Here is a 21,222-nt window from a genome sequence, read left to right as displayed (position 1 = left end):
ATTTGATTTCTAACATCTGGTACAGAGCATACTAAAGGTATGCTGTATGAATTAAATGCTCAAAAACATGCCATTTGTACACAAAGATGGCATTTGGTTTAAGCAATATTGGTTGCTTTCTGTTTATTAGAATTCATTATTAGAATGAATGATGAGGGCCTTCTTAGCCTACTAGCAGCTGGTAAAGGATGAAAACCCACTACAAACAGAGCTGAAAATAATTTCTAGCTGATTTATAACATAAATATAATGTTTGCTTCAGTTTATCTCAATCTTATTCCAACATCTCAAGATGTGCATTGCCATCCATCATCTGCCGCTTCTCTTGGGATCGGGTCATGAGGGCAGCAGCTTGAGCAGAAAAACCCAGACGTCCTTGTCCCCGGCCACTTCGTCAAGCTCTTCCGGGCGGCCCCCTAGGCATTCCCAGGTTAGCTGAGAGACATAGTCTCTTCAACTTGTCCTGGGTCTCCTCCCTATGAGACGTGCCCGGAACACCTCACCAGGGAGGCGTCCAGTAGGCATCCTAACCAGATGCCCGAGCCATCTCATCTGACTCCTCTCGATGCGGAGAAGCAGCGGCTCTACTCCGAGCCTCTCCCGGATGACCAAGCTTCTCACTCATTCTCTAAGGGAGAGCTCAGATACCCTGCGGAAGAAGCCCATTTCGGCTGCTTGTGTCCGCAATCTCGTTCTTTCGGTCACTACCCAAAGCCCGTTGCCATAAGTGAGGGTAGGAACGTAGATTAACCGGTAAATGGACAGCTTCGCCTTCTGGCCCAGCTCCTTCTTCACCATGATGGGCCGGTGCAGAACCCGCATCACTGCTGACACCGCACTCGTGAACAAGACCTCGAGATACTTGAACTCCTCCACTTGGGGAAGGATCTCATTCCCAACCCGAAGAGAGCATTCCACCCTTTTCCGGCTGAGAACCATAGTCTCGGATTTAGAGGTGCTGATTCTCATCCCAGCCGCTTCACTCTCGGCTGCGAATCGCTCCAGTGAGAGCTGAAGGTCACGGCCTGACGACGCTAACAGAACCACATCATCTGCAAAAAGCAGAGACCCGATTCTGAGGTCGCCAAATCGGACACCCTCAACACCCTGGCTGCGCCTAGAAATTCTGTCCATAAAAGTTAGGAACAGAATCGTGACAAAGGGCAGCCCTGACGGAGTCCAACTCTCACCGGAAACGTATCCGACTTACTGCCGGCAATGCGGACCAAACTCTGGCACCGGTCATACAGAGACCGAACGGCCCCTATCAAGGGGTCCGGCACTCCATATTCCCGGAGCACCCCCCACAGGACTCCACGAGGGACACGGTCGAACGCTTTCTCCAAATCCACAAAACACATGTAGACTGGTTGGGCGAACTCCCATGCACCCTCCAGGATCTTGCCGAGGGTATAGAGCTGGTCCACTGTTCCACGGCCAGGACGAAAGCCACACTGCATCTCCTGAATCCGGGGCTCGATTATCCGACTGATCCTCCTCTCCAATACCCCCGAATAGACCTTACCAGGGAGGCTGAGGAGTGTGATACCCCTATAGTTGGAACACACCCTCCGGTCCCCCTTTTAAAGAGGGGGACCACCACCCCAATCTGCCAGTCCAGAGGCACTGTCCCCGATGTCCACGCGATGCTGCAGAGGTGTGTCAGCCAAGACAGCCCTACAACATCCAGAGCCTTGAGAAACTCAGGACGGACCTCATCCACCCCCGGGGCCTTGCCACCGAGGAGCTTTTTGACCACCTCGGCAACCTCAGCCCCAGAAATGGGAGGCCCCGTCTCCGAGCTCTCCGACTCTGCCTCTTCCGAGCATGTGTTGGTAGGATTGAGGAGGTCCTCGAAGTACTCCACCCACCGACTCACAACATCCCTAGTTGAGGTCAGCAAAGCCCCGTCCCCACTGCAAACAGTGTTGACTGTGAGCCGCTTCCCCCCCCCTGAGACCGTCCGGAAATCGTTCTCCATGGTCTCACCGAACTCCTCCCAGGCCCGAGTTTTTGCCTCAGCAACCGCCGAAGCCGCGGCCCGTCTGGCCTGTCGGTACCTATCAGCTGCGTCCAGGGTCCCACTGGCCAAAAAGGCCCGATAGGACTCCTTCTTCAGTTTGACGGCCTCCCTCACCACTGGTGTCCACCAGTAGGTTCGAGGGTTGCCTCATGGTCCATTCGGACTCAATGTCCCCCACCTCCCCCGGGATATGGTTGAAGCTCTGCCGGAGGTGGGAGTTAAAGCTCCTTCTGACGGGGGATTCTGACAAAAGCTCCCAGCAGATCCTCACAATACGTTTGGGCCTGCCAGGTCTGATCGGTATCCTCCCCCACCAGCGGAGCCCACTCACCACCAGGTGGTGATCAGTTGACAGCTCCGCCCCTCTCTTCACCCGAGTGTCCAGGACATACGGCCGCAAGTCCGATGATACAACCACAAAGTCGATCATCGAACTGCGGCCAAGGGTGTCCTGGTGCCAAGTGCACATATGGACACCCTTATGCCTGAACATGGTGTTCGTTATGGACAGTCCATGACTGGCACAGAAGTCCAACAACATAACACCACTCTGATTCAGATCGGGGGGGCCGTTCCTCCCAATCACACCCCTCCAGGTCTCACTGTCATTGCCCACGTGAGCATTGAAGTCCCCCAGCAGAACGAGGGAGTCTCCGGTAGGAGCATTCTCCAGTGCCTCCCCCAGAGACTCCAAAAAGGGTGGGTACTCTGAACTGCTGTTTGGCGCATAGGCACAAACAACAGTCAGGACTCGTCCCCCCACCCGAAGGCGGAGGGGGGCTACCCTCTCGTTCACTGGGGTAAACCCCAATGTACTGGCACACAGCCGGGGGGCAATAAGTATGCCCACACCTGCTCTGCGCCTCTCACCACGGGCAACTCCAGAGTAGAAGAGAGTCCAACCCCTCTCAAGAGGACTGGTTCCAGAGCCCAAGCCGTGCGTCGAGGTGAGTCCGACTATATCTAGCCGGAACCGCTCAGCCTCGCGCACCAGCTCCGGCTCCTTCCCCAACAGAGAGGTGACATTCCACGTCCCAAGAGCTAGCTTCAGTAGCCGAGGATCAGACCGCCAAGGCCTCCGCCTTCGGCTGCTACCCAGCTCACATAGCACCCGACCCCCTTGGCCCCTCCCACGGGTGGTGAGCCCGTCGGAAGGGGGACCCACGTCATCATTTCGGGCTATGCCCGACCGAGCCCCATGGGCACAGGCCCGGCCACCAGGCGCCCGCTGCCGGGCCCCACCCCCGGGCCTGGCTCCGGGGGGAGGCACCGGTGTCCCATATCCGGGCAAGGGATCACGAGGTCCAAATTCTTTGTTCATCATAAGGAGTCTTTTGAGCTGTCTTGTCCCTCATCTAGGATCTGTTTGCCTTGGGTGACCCTACCAGGGGCTTGAAGCCCCGGGCAACATAGCTCCCAGACTCATTGGGGCACGCAAACTCCCCCACCACGATAAGGTGACAGCTCATTTTTTATCCGATTTTAAATATCGGATAAACATAATAATGACTGTACTGATAGACGCTAGTAAGACTGGGATCGATAACACTAACAAAATGTTATGCTCCGTCCATTCCTAGCTGTGATCCACCAGCGCTGTATATGGCATTTCTTCTGGATTGTATCAGATGAGGCTGACACACGTCAGTGATAATGTAGAATCCCACCAGTTGTTACTCACAGCTATGAGCACGATCTGCAGGAGTTGCTGTTGTTCCTATCTTACTTTATATCAGGATAAAGCCTGGTGGACTTTTCATTTTGTTGTGTTTTCAAATTCATAAACAGCTGAAACTTGACAGTTTCTGTCAAATATCTTTAGCTTTGCCTTACCTATTTACCTATTTATGACCAGTGTTGGTCATCTTACTTTTAAAAAAGTAATTAGTTACAGTTACAAATTACTTCTCCCAAAACGTAATTGAGTTAGTAATTCGGTTACCTCATTGTAAGAGTAATTAGTTACTCAGCAAAGTAACTGTGACGTTATTTTTCATGTTCTATAAGCTATTACGTTCTTATAACATCTTTAACTTCAAAGATGTTTATATTAACTGATTGGAGAATAAAAACACTCTATACAGTATTTTAGAACATTTGGTATTTATTTTATCTCAATAGATTGCAGCCAACCATATGACATGCATAGAAATATAAATATATAAAAAATAAATATTAAAAATAAAATTCAGAGTGCATCATAGCACAGAAACGGCACTGGTGAAAGTTACCAATGATCTCCTGTTAGCTTCTGATAGCGGACTTGTTTCTGTGCTTGTCCTGTTGGATCTCAGTGCTGCATTTGATACGATCGATCACAGCATTCTGTTACAGAGACTTGAACATGTTATTGGGATTAAAGGAACTGCATTAGGCTGGTTTAAGTCATATTTATCTGATAGATTCCAGTTTGTTCTTGTAAATGAGGAATCTTCCTCACACGTTGGAGTAAGTCATGGAGTTCCTCAGGGTTCTGTGCTTGGACCGATTCTTTTTACTTTATACATGCTTCCATTAGGTAACATTATCAGACAGCATGGCATAAATTTCCATTGTTATGCTGATGATACTCAGCTGTACTTATCTATGAAACCAGATGAAACCTACAGGTTGGTCAGGCTACAAGCCTGTCTTAAAGACATAAAGACCTGGATGACTCAGAACTGTCTGCTTTTAAATTCAGACAAAACTGAAGTTGTTCTCTTTGGACCTGAGCGCTTCAGGGAGAAATTGTCTAGTTATATAGTTACTCTAGATGGTATTTCCTTGGCTTCTAGTTCTACAGTGAGGAACCTTGGAGTTATTTTTGACCAGAATTTATCATTTGACGCACATATAAAACTGGTTTCTAGGACTGCCTTCTTTCACCTTCGTAATATTGCCAAAATCAGGAACATCCTGTCTCAAGGTGATGCAGAGAAACTAGTTCATGCATTTGTTACTTCAAGATTGGACTACTGTAATTCCTTATTATTGGGCTGTCCCACATATTCTCTGAAAAGCCTCCAGCTGATCCAAAATGCTGCAGCCAGAGTTCTGATGAGAACTAACAGGAGAGATCATGTTTCTCCAGTTTTAGCTTCTCTTCATTGGCTCCCTGTTAAATTCAGAATAGAATTTAAGATTCTTCTCCTCACATATAAAGCTCTTACTGACCGAACTCCATCATATCTTAAAGATCTCATTGTACAATATTTTCCTAACAGAGCACTTCGCTCCCAAACTGCAGGTTTACTTGTTGTTCCCAGAGTTTCTAAAAGTAGAATGGGAGGTAGAGCCTTCAGTTATCAGGCCCCTCTCTTGTGGAATAAGCTGCCAGTAAATGTCCGGGAAGCAGACACCCTTTCCACTTTTAAGATTAGGCTTAAAACTTTTCTTTTCGATAAAGCTTATAGTTAGGGATGGCTCAGGTAATCCTGAAACATCCCATAGTTAAGCTGCTATAGGCTTAGACTGCTGGGGGACCTCATCTGTCACACCTTTCCTCACTTTGCTCTCTTTTTCCCCCTGTTTAATTTCAAAATTGATTTTATGTACATGTGACATTATTGTGGTTATTAACCTATGTTTCCCTGTTCCAACAGATATCCTTTGAATGGCGTTATGGTGTTTTTCCCCCCTCTTTTCCCTCTTTTCTGTCTTCTCAAACCCCAGCTGGTCGAGGCGGATGGCCACCCTTCCTGAGTCTGGTTCTGCCAGAGGTTTCTTCCTGTTAAAAGGGAGTCGTTCCTTTCCACAGTTGCCACAGGCACGCTCAGGACGGGAGATTGGACTGAAGACACATTTCGGTGCAATCTGTTGGTTTCCTTAGCTAGGATATTAATTTTTTTAATTAGCTCTATATGAATTAATTGGATTATGATTACAATGAATTGAATTCCAATTGGCTTGAATTGGACTATATTACTTAAGTGCCTTGAGATGACAATTGTTGTAATCTGGCGCTATATAAATAAAATTGAATTGAATTGAAATTGAAAAATTAAGAAACACATGTAAACTTGGGTAAAGCGAAACAAAGGAAAATCTAGCCATTAAGTGGTGCAAATCTCTGTAACTGTATTTTAGGCCTACTGCACAATAAACAGAACACTATATTTATATATTTAGGCTTGGGGTTGGGTTAGCAGCAGCAACAAGTGACATGTTGACATGTGTTGATGTGAGGTGCTTCATAAGATTCGAGTTGCTTGAGGCAGATGTGGATAAAGTGTTTTTCCTGGGAACATAGCGTGCATGTTATAGAAACATTATTGCCTTTAATTTAAATGAGTGAGAAGTAGTGCCAGTACTTCCAGTTTGAGAACGCTATCTTTGAATTTCCCTGGCTCGTTGCCATTTTCGCTGTCTTGTTGTGTTTGGCAGTCAGAGCGTGCAGTGAGACAGTGAGAGCAGGGCATGATCCGCCCACCAAGCAGATCAGTAACTGCAACGGCATTGCAACGATGGGAAAATTAATAATTACATTACTCGTTACTGAAAAATATACATATACTCTAACGCCGTTATTACCAACACTGTTTATGACATTTGTCATTTATGTCATACCGTCATGAAATTACGCCCTGCCTTTTAGCTACAGTGTTGTTAATAGAAATCAGTTTCTTGGAAAGAAATAGTGGTCTTCCGTGTCTATTTTTCAACTCATCCACACAACGTCTCTGAAAGGCTTTGCCAGGATATAACCATATCACAATAACAATAGGATAAAGTTAATCTAGTGAATAAGTTTGTCATTAACTCATATATTACATATAGAGCAATTTTGTTAAGCTCCTCGCAAGGACAGTGAGAGAATTAGGGATCAGGAGAGGAGAAACGGTAGAGTTTGAGGACAAGGCAATGAAGTGTGTTTGTTATACCTGAAGTAAATAGAGAATAAAATAATGAGGAAGCTGAAACTTGATGGGATTCCCCTACAGACTGTGATTTAGTTGACACACACAGTAGCAGTAGCAATAGTGTTTTTGTTCAGAGCCTGCTTGTCATGTGCAGGAATAAAAGTCATGGGGGACATGTATTTACGCTATACACATCTATAAATTGATAAATGAAAGAAAAAGTCTTTATTGTGAAATGCAGTGATGTATGACCCTATACAACAGAAATGTTTCCACACAGTCATGCACACATATTCAGACATGTTTTTACCTACATTCCTCCCACATTAGTAATTAGGTCATGTCTCAGAAATAACAAACTCTCCAATCCACATTAACCATTTGTGTCACCCAGACACACTGATTGTTTTAAACTATTTTACTCTTAATTAACACCCAAGCAAGATAATTGTTTTAACTTAAACTCTTAATTATCATCAAGACGACATCCTGTACCCGCAATGTATCTCCCATGTGTCACCGGAACCTGACAAATCACATGAGGAAGGTTGGTTAAGGGAGAGGTTTGACAAACTCACATTGACACATTTATTGGACACAACATAAATGTGCTGTGTCAGTCTCTCTCACACCAGCTTAATGGAACATCATGGATCATTCAGTCCCACACATCCCTCTAGCAAAACACACATCGGATAGTGTGATCGGATCGTGTAAGCGCATGGCCAAAAGGCAAGAAACATCTGATAGATCCATTATCTTTTTACCTACACTACAGTGCTACTAAAAAAAAAGATGATATTTGTTGTGCACACTCAAAGAACAGTCCAGCTGGTACCCTGAAGCATTTTTAAACTTTTTGTTCTTTGTCCAAAGAACACACTGTGTCTATCACAGCCTTACAGAAAATCCCTAAGACACTGTGAGCTGTCAGTAAGTATGATGTCAACCTTATCGAAGATTGTGAAAATGTTGTAATCACTCCAAAATCTGACTTTAAACCTTGCAAGGCTCAATATTCACTTAAACAAAAGGTCATCGATGGCATAACACCATTCTTTGAGTCTCTTAAGACAGCAGGAAAAATTGTTCTGTGTAATGATTCTCCAATACGCATGCCTTTGTTTCCTGTCAAAAAATCAGAGACAACCAACAGAATGGCGCTTTGTTCAGCTTCTGCAAGCAGGCAATGCAACCAACAAATGCAAAATTCTTTTCAGTGGTCGACCTTTCAGACACCTTCCTCAGTGTTCCAGGTCACACAGGAAGCTCATTCTGGTTTGCTTTCAACTTCAATAGGCTGGGCTACACATTCACACATCTGTGACAAAGATACTGTGAAAGTCCCACCATTTGCAGTGAAGTTCTTAGACAGTCTTGAATCCTTTGTTCTCTCCCCAGACACTGCTTTGTTACAATATGTTGATGACCCTTAAAACATCTGGCTAAAACTGGTCAGAAAGCCAGCTTGCCTTAACTTTAATTTGTCCAGGACAAAGTTGTCTTCTTAGGTCATGTCATCATGTCATGTCATCGGTTGCTATGAGCTGGCCTTATAGGCCGCATTTAGCTCTCAATTTTGTTCATCATTTATATAATCATATGTCATTTTTAGTTTTTATCCAAACTTTTTAGTTATTTTTAGTGATCTGCTTTTTATTTACATTTCATTTTATTTGTGTATTTATTTATTTTTGACAATGAGCACTGCTACCAGTACTAGAGCAGTGTACACAAGAGAAGAACTGTTGGCACTGTCAAGGATTAGGCGCGGAATTAAACATCCAATTCCGACCGAGTTAAAAAAGCTGTACCGTGGATGCAGAGCTGGAGCAAAACGAAAGGCAAAGAGGCACAACAGGAGGTCGAGGTACAAGCCTTTGGTGATTATGGGAAACTCTAACTCGCTACTAAACAAGTGTGATGAGCAAGAGGCTCCTTCTGCAGAACCAACGGTTCCATAAGGAGAGCAGTTTGATCTGTCTGTCTGAGTCCTGGATGAACGACAACACACCAGACTCATGTGTGGACAAACCCAGCTTCATAGACATACGAGCGGATCGTGACCGGAGTACGAGCTGTAAGCGGAAAGGCGGGGGTATTATCCTGTTTTTTAATCAGAGGGGTTAACCCCCACAATGTGACAGTTAAGAAGAGGATATGTTGTCCAGACATTGAACTGCTGTCAGTTGGTTTCCGTGCGTTCTATGCGCCCAGAGTTCCCATATACAGTCGTCATCGTTGTATACATTTCACCGAGGGCAGCACCTCAACGGTGCGTGACGTCATCCATGACACTGTTGCTAGGATACAGACCCAGCATCCTGAGGGATTCATTTCAATCACAGGGGATTTCAACCATCTCTCTCTACCCTCTTGCCTGATTGGCTTTGTACAGTATGTGGACTGTCCAACACGAGGAGAAAGGACATTAGATCTGTTAGATCTGAAGGAGACTTACAGGGCAGCGTCTCTTCCACCACTGGGTAGATCTGATCACAGCATGGTCTATCTACAACCCACATACAGACCTTGTGTACAAAGACTTCCTGTTACTACCAGAATTTTCAGGAAGTGGTCACCAGAGGCAAGTGATGCATTGAGAGACTGCTTTGATGTCACAGACTGGGCTGTACTGGTGGAGAAAGATGAAATGGACATTGACATGTACAGGAGGGTCAGCACCATCACAGACAACAGATAACTTCTGTAGGGACACTGTGATTTCAGTGAGGACTTTAAGCTGCTATCCTAATAATAAACCACGGATCACCAGTGACATCAGAGACCTCCTGAACCAGAAAAAGAGGGCGTTCCAGACTGGGGATGGAGAAAGGTGGAGGAATGTGCAACAGGAGCTTAAAAGACATTACGTCGAGCTAAGGTGGAGTACAAGAAAACGGTAAAGAGACAGCTGGAGAACAATAACACCAAGGAGGTGTGGATGGGGCATGAGGTCACTGGATAAAGACTGAAGAACTCTCAGTCTGTGGAAGGTGATGTGGACAGAGCCAATACTTTTAACCAATATTACAACAGGTTTGATAATGTGGCTTTTTCCACCTCTGCTGCTGCTCCCTCCACCCCCACCACTTCAGCTGCTTCCTCTATACTACTTCCAGCTGTAGTTCCACCTCAATGGCAACTCGCATCGCCAAGCCTCCTCCTCCCCCTAACTGCATCTCCACCTCTGCAGCAACTCTCACCAACAGGCTTCTTCTGTCCAGCTGTACCTCCACCTCTGCATCAGCTTCCAGCACTAGGCATCCTGAGCCCAGCTGTACCTCCACCTCTGCATCAGCTTCCAGCACTAGGCATCCTGAGCCCAGCTGTACCTCCACCTCTGCATCAGCTTCCAGCACTAGGCATCCTGAGCCCAGCTGCACATCCACCTCTGCGGCAGCTTCCAGCACCAGGCCTCCTGAGCACAGAACACAAAGACACAATGATTTACTTATCTCTGGGCCCACGCCAGTGATATTCACCATTAATACCATTTCTTTTGACGTGGCAGTTTTCAAAGTAAATTCTTGTCAATGAATGAAGTCAACTATTTCTGGCATTCTAATCTACTTTCAACAATCACATCTTGTTAAAATACTTCCTTCATGAGCTGTCCTGCAGTGAAGTGTGTTCATGAATTCTTTAGTGGCAATTTATGATTAGTGAATCCATAACAGGTAATAATATGGACTACTACCACCGCATTGTGGTGGGAAAAGCGTTAGACTTGCAGTAAATCAGTTATATATAAAATAAAATGTGGTAACTTTGTGAAATTTACTGACTTATCTGTCAAAACATTTTTTCAAAGCTTATCAGGACAATTAATTTATTGCTGTTTTACAGACTAATTGTCTAAAGTAAAAAAAAAAAGTAGTAGATATGTATTTAATGTGGTAAATATGTTTTTAAGTCGTCACAATCTTGAGAAAGCCATCCATGCCCTAATAAGTTCAAGGTTAGACTACTGCAATGGACTTTATGTCTGCGTCTCCCAGACTTCTCTCGGTCACCTTCAACTTGTGCAAAATGCTGCTGCTGCCCGTCTTTTAACCAACACTAACAGACATATGCATATCACTCCTGTTCTTAACTCCCTTCATTGGCTTCCTGTCCTTTATAGAATTGATTTTAAACTTTTAATGTTTGTTTTTAAAGCTCTTAACGGCCTCACCCCATCATATTTATCTGAGCTTTTAACTGTCCGTAATCCTGGTAGAGCTCTGAGGTCAACAAATCAACTTTTGTTGGAAGTGTTCAGGTCAAAATACAAAAACTGGGGTGACCGAGCCTTTTCCGTTGCTGAACCCAGGCTCTGGAATATGCTCCCCCCGAGATGCGTCTTATTTCTGACCTGGGCCTCTTTATATCTAAGCTAAAAACATATCTATTTCAGATGGCTTTTAATACCCAGTAGTATGGTGACTCTTTTATATTATCTTATTCAATGTTGCTGTATTTCATTGCGTTTACTGTTATTTTATTGTTTGTACTTATTCTTTTCTTTATTTATTATCTGCTGTAAAGCACTTTGGTACCGAAATGGATTGTTGTAAAGGGCTGTATAAATAAATTACATTTACATTTACATTTACAAATATCAAATTGCTCATAGGGACTATTTTCATAATCATTTAACTTATCATCTCCATAGTGACCTATTGTACGCATATAATAATTGTTATTTTTCCACAGATGTCCAAGCAACAATACTGTAATTTGAAAAGAAAACATCCTCATTCAGTTCTAAAATTGTACATTTATTTAACTACAACTATACCAAAATGCAGAAGTAGCGCATCAAAAACTAACTACAACCCATGATTTAGTCATTTGTAAAACCACCATTAGTAGCAACAACTTGAAGTCATGACCTGGATGATCTGATGGTGACTGGGGAGGACTTTTGGTCCACTGCTTTTAACAGCTTCTTTGAGATTCACAGGAATTTGTTTCATGCACAGCTCACTTGAGATGTCACCACATCACTTGAAGTTCACAAATGGACTGGACCATTGCAACACCTGTGTTTAGGATCATTGCTAAGTTTCACATAGCCTCACATTTGATTCGAGAATATTTTGGTATACAGAGGACTTTGTGGTCGATTCAGTGACTGAAAGGAGTCCAAATCATCAGCCCTACACCACGGTGCTTGACAGTTGGTATGAATTGCTTGGGCTGTGTTTGGGTTTTTACCAAACTTGGTGCAGAACATTTTGACCAAACATCTTTGTTTGTTCTAGAATTCTCATAGTTTGCTAAGATACAAGCATAACAAACATAAGTCGTGCTGCCACGTTGTTTTTAGATAGAAGAGACTTTCTCCTGCCCCATAAGAGATACTTGTTCAGTGTTTTTCTAATTGTATCGTCATTTTAGATTTAAAATACTAACTGAAGGCCATAGAGTCTGAGATGTAGCTCTTGTGTTTATTTATAATTTCTCTGAACAACATGTGGTCTGACATTGGGGTGAACTTGCTGGAATGTCCACTCCTGGGAAGATTGGCGTCTTGAATGTTTTCCACTTGTCAGTGATCACTGTTGCTGTAGAATGATGGACTCCAAATAGTTGAAAATTGCCTTTTAACCCCTTCGCTTCTCTCAAGATTGTTGCTGATTTATTTCCTCCTTGGCATTGTGTTAACACACACTTGAATGCTGCAGACCAGAAAACTCACAAATTTTTGTTTTTAATTGAGGTGTTCACACCTGCTGATGACCAATTAATCGAGTGCATTTGATTAGCAACACCTGGCTGCTGTTTACCTCTTATTTTTTTGTTTTCTACGTTCTACTTCTGCATTTTAACTTTGAAAAAAATAATCGAACCTCGTTTAAGTGCATATTTGCCTACAGGTAGGTGGAGCTCGTGTGCAGCTGGTGTCGCTCATCAACCAGAGAGAGAATAAGAGTGAGAGAGGCCGCCGGGTACAGAGCAGAGGTTAATACAGGACACTCCTGCTCGAACCGATGCTGGACTTCAACAACGAGCAACAAGCGGTGCCCACAAATTGCCCCCAGTTGTGTCGGATATCTCCCCGACCCGCCGCCGCCGGATATTCGTGTACTTGGACATGTAGTGTCGGGTCTAAGTCATATGACAGCGCCTACCCTGCATTAATATGCCAGGACTGTGGTTTTCTTCTTGCGGCTGTGAGCTGTTGGACTCTGTGAACCGGGGCGAGCAGAGCCATAACCGACCAGACCTTTTTACTTTTCGGTGCAGGCTATACTGCATCCATTGACATTATTCTGGCATTTAAGGACAAACGGCACTGGCAGTGGCATGAAGGAGCCGACTGTCTAGAAAATGGACTTCACCTTACTTGCAACAGGAATTGTCAAGTTATCTGACATGCCTACATTTTCTGCCCTCTTTTGCGGCGGTCGATAGCGAATTGTAAGCTACTAATCGGGGGAAGCTACACTTCCACGCCGCGATCATTGAACTAGAAGATGACACACCGTGATGGTGTAGTTTCTTTGGTTGCCCTCTCTGTAATATGATATATGATATGAAGTCTCAAAATCCAGCAGCACAGTAGTTAGGTTGGTAGCACTTGTAGCATTTGGACTGTAATTATAAGACGGGGGTGTTTAATTCGCAGTGGAAGCCCGCTCCGGCTGTGAGAGACGATACAAAAGACGACAAAGTTTGACGGGAAACTGCTCTCTAAGGACTGAGAGGTCACCGGGACCCGTCGCCTCCTCCTCTCTCCTCCCCCTCCTATCACTCCGTTATGAAGATGTGAACGCTTCCCTCCCGTCCTTTCTCTCCTCACCCTCCCATACGCTTTTATTTTTTAATCTCCGTGTACAAAGACATCAAACGCGACTGCCGCCTCTCGGGGATGTACGAAAGCGTGGAAGTTGTGGGTTTGACCCCTAGCCCCAGTAGCCCAAACACGAGCTCTTTTCTTAGCATGGACTACTACCATAGACCCCCAGGGCTAGGGCCGGAGAAGGGGCTCCTTTACGGTGTGGGAGGACTCCAACGTCCGTTCGGGGTATCACTGGTGACCGGCAGGCACTGGAGTGGGTCCAGCCACTGTGAGTCCCATTTAAAGAAATGATTTTCAACTCATTTACAGACACTAAAAAATTGCACTCAGGGTGTCAGAAGGAACATGCATCCTGCCTTTACTTAGATGTTCCTAATTTAGATTTAAGACCATTTTGTAAAAGTATTTTTTCTAAGGAACTGCTTAGATTGCAGCTCTTAATACAGATTTTTTTGTTTGCTTTGAAACCAAATACTGTTGGGCAGCTGGTTGGACAAACCAAGTTGTTTTAGAATGTCACAGACAAATTTTAATTTGTAATACCGGCAAATATTAGACAAAAAACTTTGTGATTTACTCAGTGAAGTAATCTGCTTGATCAGCGGTTGAAACGGGTGCGACCCCAGGAGGGTTAGCCGTCTTTCACGCCACTGTTCAAACTCTGAACTCTACTTCAGAACAGCACTGCAAATGTACTCTGTTCACAGATTTAGTCATAACGGCACTTGTAATACCGCTCTGTGCAGCGAAATGGCATATTAATTAATTAAAAAGCTGGAAAATGTGAAAATTAAAAAAACTAAAAGATTTCCTTTGTCCAGAAAAAAAAACCCCACATTCACTAGAACCGTTTACCGTTCATATTGAAAAGCAAAACCCAACAGAACAACACAAGCAAGCAACACATTTTTCCCAGAACATTTATGAGAGTTCATTGCCCTACACTGCATGGCATATAGTTCATTGTACAACTTTTCTGACAGCACAGACAAGCTGTGCTGTATCCTGTGGCATACTTTTTTTTCATGTTTTATCTCAATGTGCAGGGGAATCAGCCACTTAATTCCCACAGTTATTTCCACACTCTGGATTGTCGGGTGGTGTGGAGAGTCGCTGTGTGGAGTTTCCATGTTCACCTCTGGATACTCTGGCATCCTCTCACATCTGAAAACATAGGCTGATTGGTGACTCTAAATTGACCCTGGGAGTGAGTGTAAGCATGTATGATTGGTTATATCATTTTGTGTGACCCTGTGATGAACTGGCACCCCGTTCACCAGGGTGTACCGTGCCTCCTGCCTGGTGACAGCTGGGAAATGCTCCAAACAATCCCCCCTGTTTATTTATTAATTTTTATTTTTTTTTATTGTTCTCTCTTAAATAAACAAACAACACAGAAGACACAACATTTTAGTTGGTCTAAATGGGTCTACAAAAATCCTGGAGCCAGAGCTCTGGCTGTGGAAACAGATAGAACAAGCTCTAATTTTGGTACTGGCTTAGAACCGGCACTGAAACCTCTGGTAGAAAAAAAAAATTAAAAAGCCCATCAAGCTAGTATATGACTAGCTTCTACAAGTTTTAGGGGACTTGACAGTCAACAGATTTAAGAGCACATTACAAACTTGTACATAGTTCCAGAGACAGACTTTTTTTTTTTTTGTTACGTCTGCTCTGTCGGATAATAGAGAATATATCAAACTCAGTACACAGAAGATGACATGGAAATGTTTAATGTAAGTACACTAATACAGAACATTATTTCCAGGATGTGACAGTGCTACCCCACCCCAGATTCACATGCTAGACACTCTTAGCTCAAAGGAAGACAGTAACCCAACGGGGATGACATGGTATGGTATGGACCCTGGTGCAACTGGCTAAGAGTCAGAAAGATGAAGGTGCAAAGTGGACTTTGGTCAGCTGGTAGAAAAGAAAAAAAGGGGGAAGGGAGACAAATAGAAGCAAGAGTATTCATAAATTCAAACAGTACAGACTGGGAGGATTGCCATCTGTGTGTGTGTGTGTGTGCGTTTGAAAGAGTGGAATAAAGAGTATCAAACAGGTTCAAAGGTCAAAGGTCTTGCATAGGGACAGGGTTGCACGCCTATTCAGCAGCCGCATGTACACAGTGTGTGAGGGTGTACGCGTTTGTGTGCATGTCTGTGTGTGTATGCCATGTTTGTTTGGTTGTGAGCCAGAGCAATGACTCACTGACAATTGGGAAGTGACCTACATCTGTGACTCTCCTCTATCTGCCTCTTTTCTTTCCTGTGTCAGCTGCCCAGTCATCACTTCTCCACGCTGAATAACCTTCCTCTCTGTTTAGTTGAGACACACACACACGTGTCTGGGAATGTGAGTTTGAGCTGAGTGTGTGAAAAGAGGAGGCAGATGGTTGCATGTCAGTGTTTTCTTTTTCTTTGTATTTCTGTATATTGTAACGGGTGGTGTTTGGACCCAATTGCAGTACAAAGGAGTCAGAAGACAGTGGTAAAAAGTTCAAGGCTTTACTGAAACTCTGGCAGACAGACAAACGGTTTAGAAACCGGCAAACAGGAATCAGGAGAGGAGAGGCAAAGTTCTTGGTCAGTGACAGAAGGCTGGGTCGAATTACCAGGAGGCAGACGAAGCAGGGAATCAGGGACAGGCGAGGTCGGTACCGGTAAAGCTGGCAGGAGAACGCTGGAAAGACTTGCATGGCAAAGAACAATCTGGCAAAGGATAGAGTGTGGAGCTGGTGACTATATGCTGGGCTGATTGCATGTGATGAGAGGCAGCTGTGTGCACAGGTGAGTGGAGTGAACTGATGAGGTGTGTGTAGCTGACAGGCTGAGTGGGGCAGAAGCAGGATCAATGGAAAATTACTGATGGTTGGATGACTGAACTGTGACATATATATGTGTGTGTGTGTGTGTGTGTGTGAGACCGCATTGTTTTAAGAAAAATATCAGAAAAAAACCCTAAACAGTTGTTACTATTTGAATTGAGGTTACCTGTTCCACTGACAGTGCTGTGGCTTCTCACTTTTCTTCTTTGTTGCTTCTCCTGTGTTGCATCTCAGAACAGCTTTTAGCAGAATAAATATCAACTCAACTAGTATTAAGTTGTGATAGTTTTTTGCCAATTTAACCAGCAAAAATGTAGTGCCTCTCAGCGGATGTTTTTCTTGCTGCTAAGAATGATGGAAGAGTGACGGAAATAAAAGAAGTCAGTAATGTGCTGCGCTGCATAAACCCCAGTTCATGGACAAACACGACTGAGTGTAACAATGAAAAGACTGACAGGTTATGACACAATGAAGATTGTGTTTATCTGGACACATTCCATTTCTTGGTGGTGTAATTTGGCATCGAGTCGATCAATCCCCTAAAAGAGGCAGTGTTGTTGTTTGGAAATCACCTTCTAACCCTTCCCAGACTGATGGGCAGCAACAGCTGCTTCTCTGAGATCATTGCTGGTGTCTTTCCTCCATGGCATTGTGTTAACACACACCTGAATGCTACAAAGCCACAAACTGACAAACCTTCTGCTTTTATGGAGGTGCTCACACTGAGAATGGACAGTTAATCAGGTGTATTTGATTATTATTGCATTTACTTATTTTCTGTGGAAGCAGTAAGCATGGACTTTAACTCTTCTGTGTTTTGGCTTTGTTTTTGTTAAATAAGTGATGACACATTGTAATACATCATGTACTGTTCATCTGAGACTGTATTCACCTCATTTTAAAACATGATAAGGACCAACTGATTTTATATTATGTCCTGACATGTAAAACCTTTTTCGTGTTTGTTTGCCATGATGTCAGCTAGACACAGCAGAAAATGTGTGAAAAATGTTTCAGAATTTCCAGCTGTGTCTTGTTCCCTGTCTGAGGGTAAGGATGGTCTCTTATATAGGAGAGATGCTCACTTATCAAGGACAGTTTTCTGGCTTTCAACCAGGATCACTCTAGGCAACTCTAGGCTGTTTTCCATCAGATTTGGTGAACCGCTTACTTCAGCCTTGGCTAACATTTGTGTCACTGTTGGATTTGAACTAAGTGACCTGAGAACACAAACAGTCTGCCATGCCTTGGAGTGAAAAATGGACCAGACTATGACAGGTTCTAACCATTTATTGAGCTGCGTAAACCCTGAGGCTCGAATTAATCCACTCTTTTACCCCGTTTTTGAAATTTTCTGGCTCTGCAATAAACCTTTTTCTACATTCTCAGTATATTTGTGTTTGGCTACATTCACTGGCTCTTATATTGATTTTTGTGTAGTTATCATCTGGTCAGTGATCGGTGTCATTAGACTGTGCACAGTGCTGCAACAAAAGTAGACGATTTGATCCAGTCTTTCACTGCAGTTTTTGTTCACACAAGCACAGGCACAGAACGGGTGCCGAGAGTCCACTTTCTTTTCTGTAACCCTGTACACAAATCGATGGCTATGTCCAAATGTCTTCCATTACATATAAGAGCTGAAATGTACAATCTGTACATTACTTGTTTGACCAAACAAAACATGAAGTGCTGAAAAAAATGTAGTCAGATTACAACCTCAATTCCAAAAGATTTTGTATAATGTAAATTAAAAAACAAATGCAATGATTTGCAAATCTCATGTAACAATATTATAGACAACTTATGAAATGTTGAAAGTGAGACATTTTACAATTTCATGAAAAATTATAGCTGTTAAAGTAATTATGGGATAACTATGTTACTTGACAACAGACCAGTGACATGATTGGGTGTAAAAAGAGCACTGTAGAGAGGCAGAGTCTCTTCAAGGTAAAGACTGACCTGCCAAACCATTCACCAATAAAAAGAACATTTGGCTCATTGTCACACACAAAATAGGACATACCCAGGAGTGTAGAGAAGCTAGAATGAGACAATATTAAAAGAAGGGCAGATGCTACACAGTGGGTAACGTGGACCTGTCCCAAATTATTTCAGACATGTTGCTGCCATCATATTGAAGATGAGCTAAAATTTTTCATAAAATATTAAAATCTCTCACTTTCAGCATCTGATGTTTTCTATGTTTGATTGTGAATAAAATATTGACTTATGAGATTTCAAATCATTGCATTGCATGTACATTGCATTGCATGGATTTTTTAAATTCTAAATGGGGTTGTGTGAAGTATTAAATATTCAGTGTCTTACCAGCAGCACAAAGCAGCCTCAGCACTCTCAGTTTGGAGAATTAGGTTTCCTGGCGTGGGAGCTAAAGCTAAAAGCTACTCAGAACAGGGCCATGACAAGAGTACATTTTTCCCCATCTAAAACAACTCAAACCTCATAAAATGTCATAGCAAGACAAACAAGAGCTATTGTATAGATTTTTACACTTCTTCATGTCTGCGTCAGGCAGTTGTTTATACTGCTAGTGCACTTTCTCAACCTCAGAACATCCATGCAGCAACACGGTCTGCAGCGTGTTCCAAAACGTCTGCATTTCAACACCGTGTCGCAATGTGGACCGTGTCACACTGACCAAGACAGTGTAACCTTCTGCTGCAGACCAGATGTGGTGTAAAAAATCCACAGTATAGCATTTGTTTGAACATCAATGACAATTTTAAAGGGGAACTCCGGTATTTTTAAACCTAGACCGTTAGCTCTACTATAGCTGCAAGTAGTCACATAACAGCAGCTCTGAGCTAACAGAGCTATAGCACACATTCATTCATCCATTCTTCTTAAAGTATTGGTGAAATAAAGACAGATAATGCCTTATTTAGAGGCTGTATCATCCCTGCCCCATTAACTCCGTTTTATGGATATACGCTGATGGTGAGTTTTCTAAATAGCTTTCGAAGGATGCCGACTTTCGCTAAACTGTTCTCGATGAGTAAATAAACGTATTTCATGCCAGAATTCTAGGTTTTAAAATACCGGAGTCTCCTTTAAGATTGGTGTCCTTCTAAGTAGGTGTTAGCCTCAGCTCGCCTGTAAGGTAACCCCCTGCCTCTCCAAACTGAGAGTGTTCTGACTGCTGTCTGATGTAGTTAAGACACTGAGCACTCACAAGTACACGCAACCACTCTTAAAAATAAATTGGGGTTGTGAACTTATGACTAGTGTGAACTGGTCTTCAGTCAAATGTAAATCAGCCAGTATATTGTACATCTGAGGCTGCTTTGAGTGCCATTACCTTTGCCTTATCTAAACCAGGGATGTCCACATCCTGTCCTTGAGAGCCACTCTCCTGCAAGTTTTAGATGTTTTCTTGTTTCAGCACACCTCATTCAGATCAAGGCATCATTAGCAGGCTTGTGCAGAACATAACAATCTGTTGAAGAGATCATTTCATCGGAATCAGGTGTGTTGAAGCAGGGAAACATCTAAAACCTGCAGGACAGCGGCCCTCCAGGACCGGACTTTGACATCCCTGATCTAAGCTATCACTATCTAAAACAAATAGTGATTTTCTGAAGCAAGCTATTACATGTTTGTGAAATGATTACACATGTTAAGTGAACTTCCATAAATGCAATCCTTATCTTCCTCTTATGATGACCATCTGTATCCCTCTGCAGGAGGGACTGACACCGTCAGTGTGGGAAAAGTGGGCAGCAGTAGGAAGGGATTCATAAACAGATATATGAAAACGGAGGCACTGGGAAACACGTGGGGAGCAGAGAGGGGGAGAAGAACAGAGTTTAAAAGAGGTCAGACTGTGCTTTAGGGAACTGTTGGCTAGTGAGTCAGTGAGAAGAGAGCAAAGGCAAATAGAGGAGAGGGAAAGATGGAGGGGTGTGACGGCTAAGGAGGAGAAGGAAGATATCTCCACTGTATTTCTCTGTGTCTCTCCCTCTCTGTGTAAATAAAGCAGAGCAGTGGAGGGGAGAGGAATTGCCTTCTTAGTGGAATGTCTGGTATGGCTTCTAAAGCAGGAGGCGGGGACGTTTGTGTCTGTCTGTGTTAGATTGGAGGTTAAATGAGGCAGTGAAAGAGCGAGTAGGGTAGGAGTTGTGGAGGCTCGTGGTTTTTATTCTGACATGGGAGCCTGGAAGCAGAATTTGGTGTGGGATGTGACGGTTCACTTGCTCTACAACATGTCTGATCATCGAGGTCAGACCTCTAGGCAGCTTGTTTAACGTATACCAATTAATGACATTTGAAATGAGTAATCTGAACGCAGTTGTGTGCTGCATTGTGCCATCTTTACAAGCTAACCTTTCCCTTTCCAACACTGGACTTTTCTGTAAATTGACATTTAACATCTGTGTTAAAGGGACAGACTGGTGTGAGGCTGGGAGTATCCTTGCATTTGATTCTGTGGATGCTTTATTATGACTACTTCACATATCCTGCATTTGTTTTAGAGTTGTAGTAAACGATTATTTAGATAATCTAGTATTCTTTTGATCATTCCACCGATTATTCAAGTAATCAGATAAGAAATACTAGTCAAAGGAGAAACATTTGCATTGTGAACTAGCATTTATATAAAGTCACAAGTTGGTTTTATGACCAAAAATTTACTTTTCCAAAAGCATCTTTCATTATGATATTGATAACATTACAATAGAACACTAGGTATTTTCTGTCTACCTAATGTCAA

At 43.4% G+C, this 21,222-nt stretch overlaps 1 protein-coding gene across 1 annotated transcript in view; it reads left to right on the top strand.

Annotated features, from left to right (window-relative positions):
• Nucleotides 1-12,802: 12,802 nt before the first annotated feature.
• Nucleotides 12,803-21,222, top strand: part of LOC140274045 (retinoic acid receptor alpha-B-like) — a 30,736-nt gene continuing 22,316 nt past the window's right edge. The window contains exon 1 of the mRNA XM_072369739.1: nucleotides 12,803-13,922. Within this exon, the coding sequence (XP_072225840.1) occupies nucleotides 13,724-13,922 (199 nt within the window). The 5' untranslated portion in view covers nucleotides 12,803-13,723. The remainder of the gene's footprint in view (nucleotides 13,923-21,222) is intronic.

The sequence above is a fragment of the Leuresthes tenuis genome, unplaced genomic scaffold (assembly GCF_036924035.1).
Source record: "Leuresthes tenuis unplaced genomic scaffold, fLeuTen1.0.hap1 SCAF_17, whole genome shotgun sequence".
In the NCBI taxonomy this organism is placed as follows: Eukaryota; Metazoa; Chordata; class Actinopteri; order Atheriniformes; family Atherinopsidae; genus Leuresthes; species Leuresthes tenuis.
The sequence above is the reverse complement of the archived record's forward strand: the minus strand, read 5'-3'. Positions and strand labels throughout refer to the sequence as shown.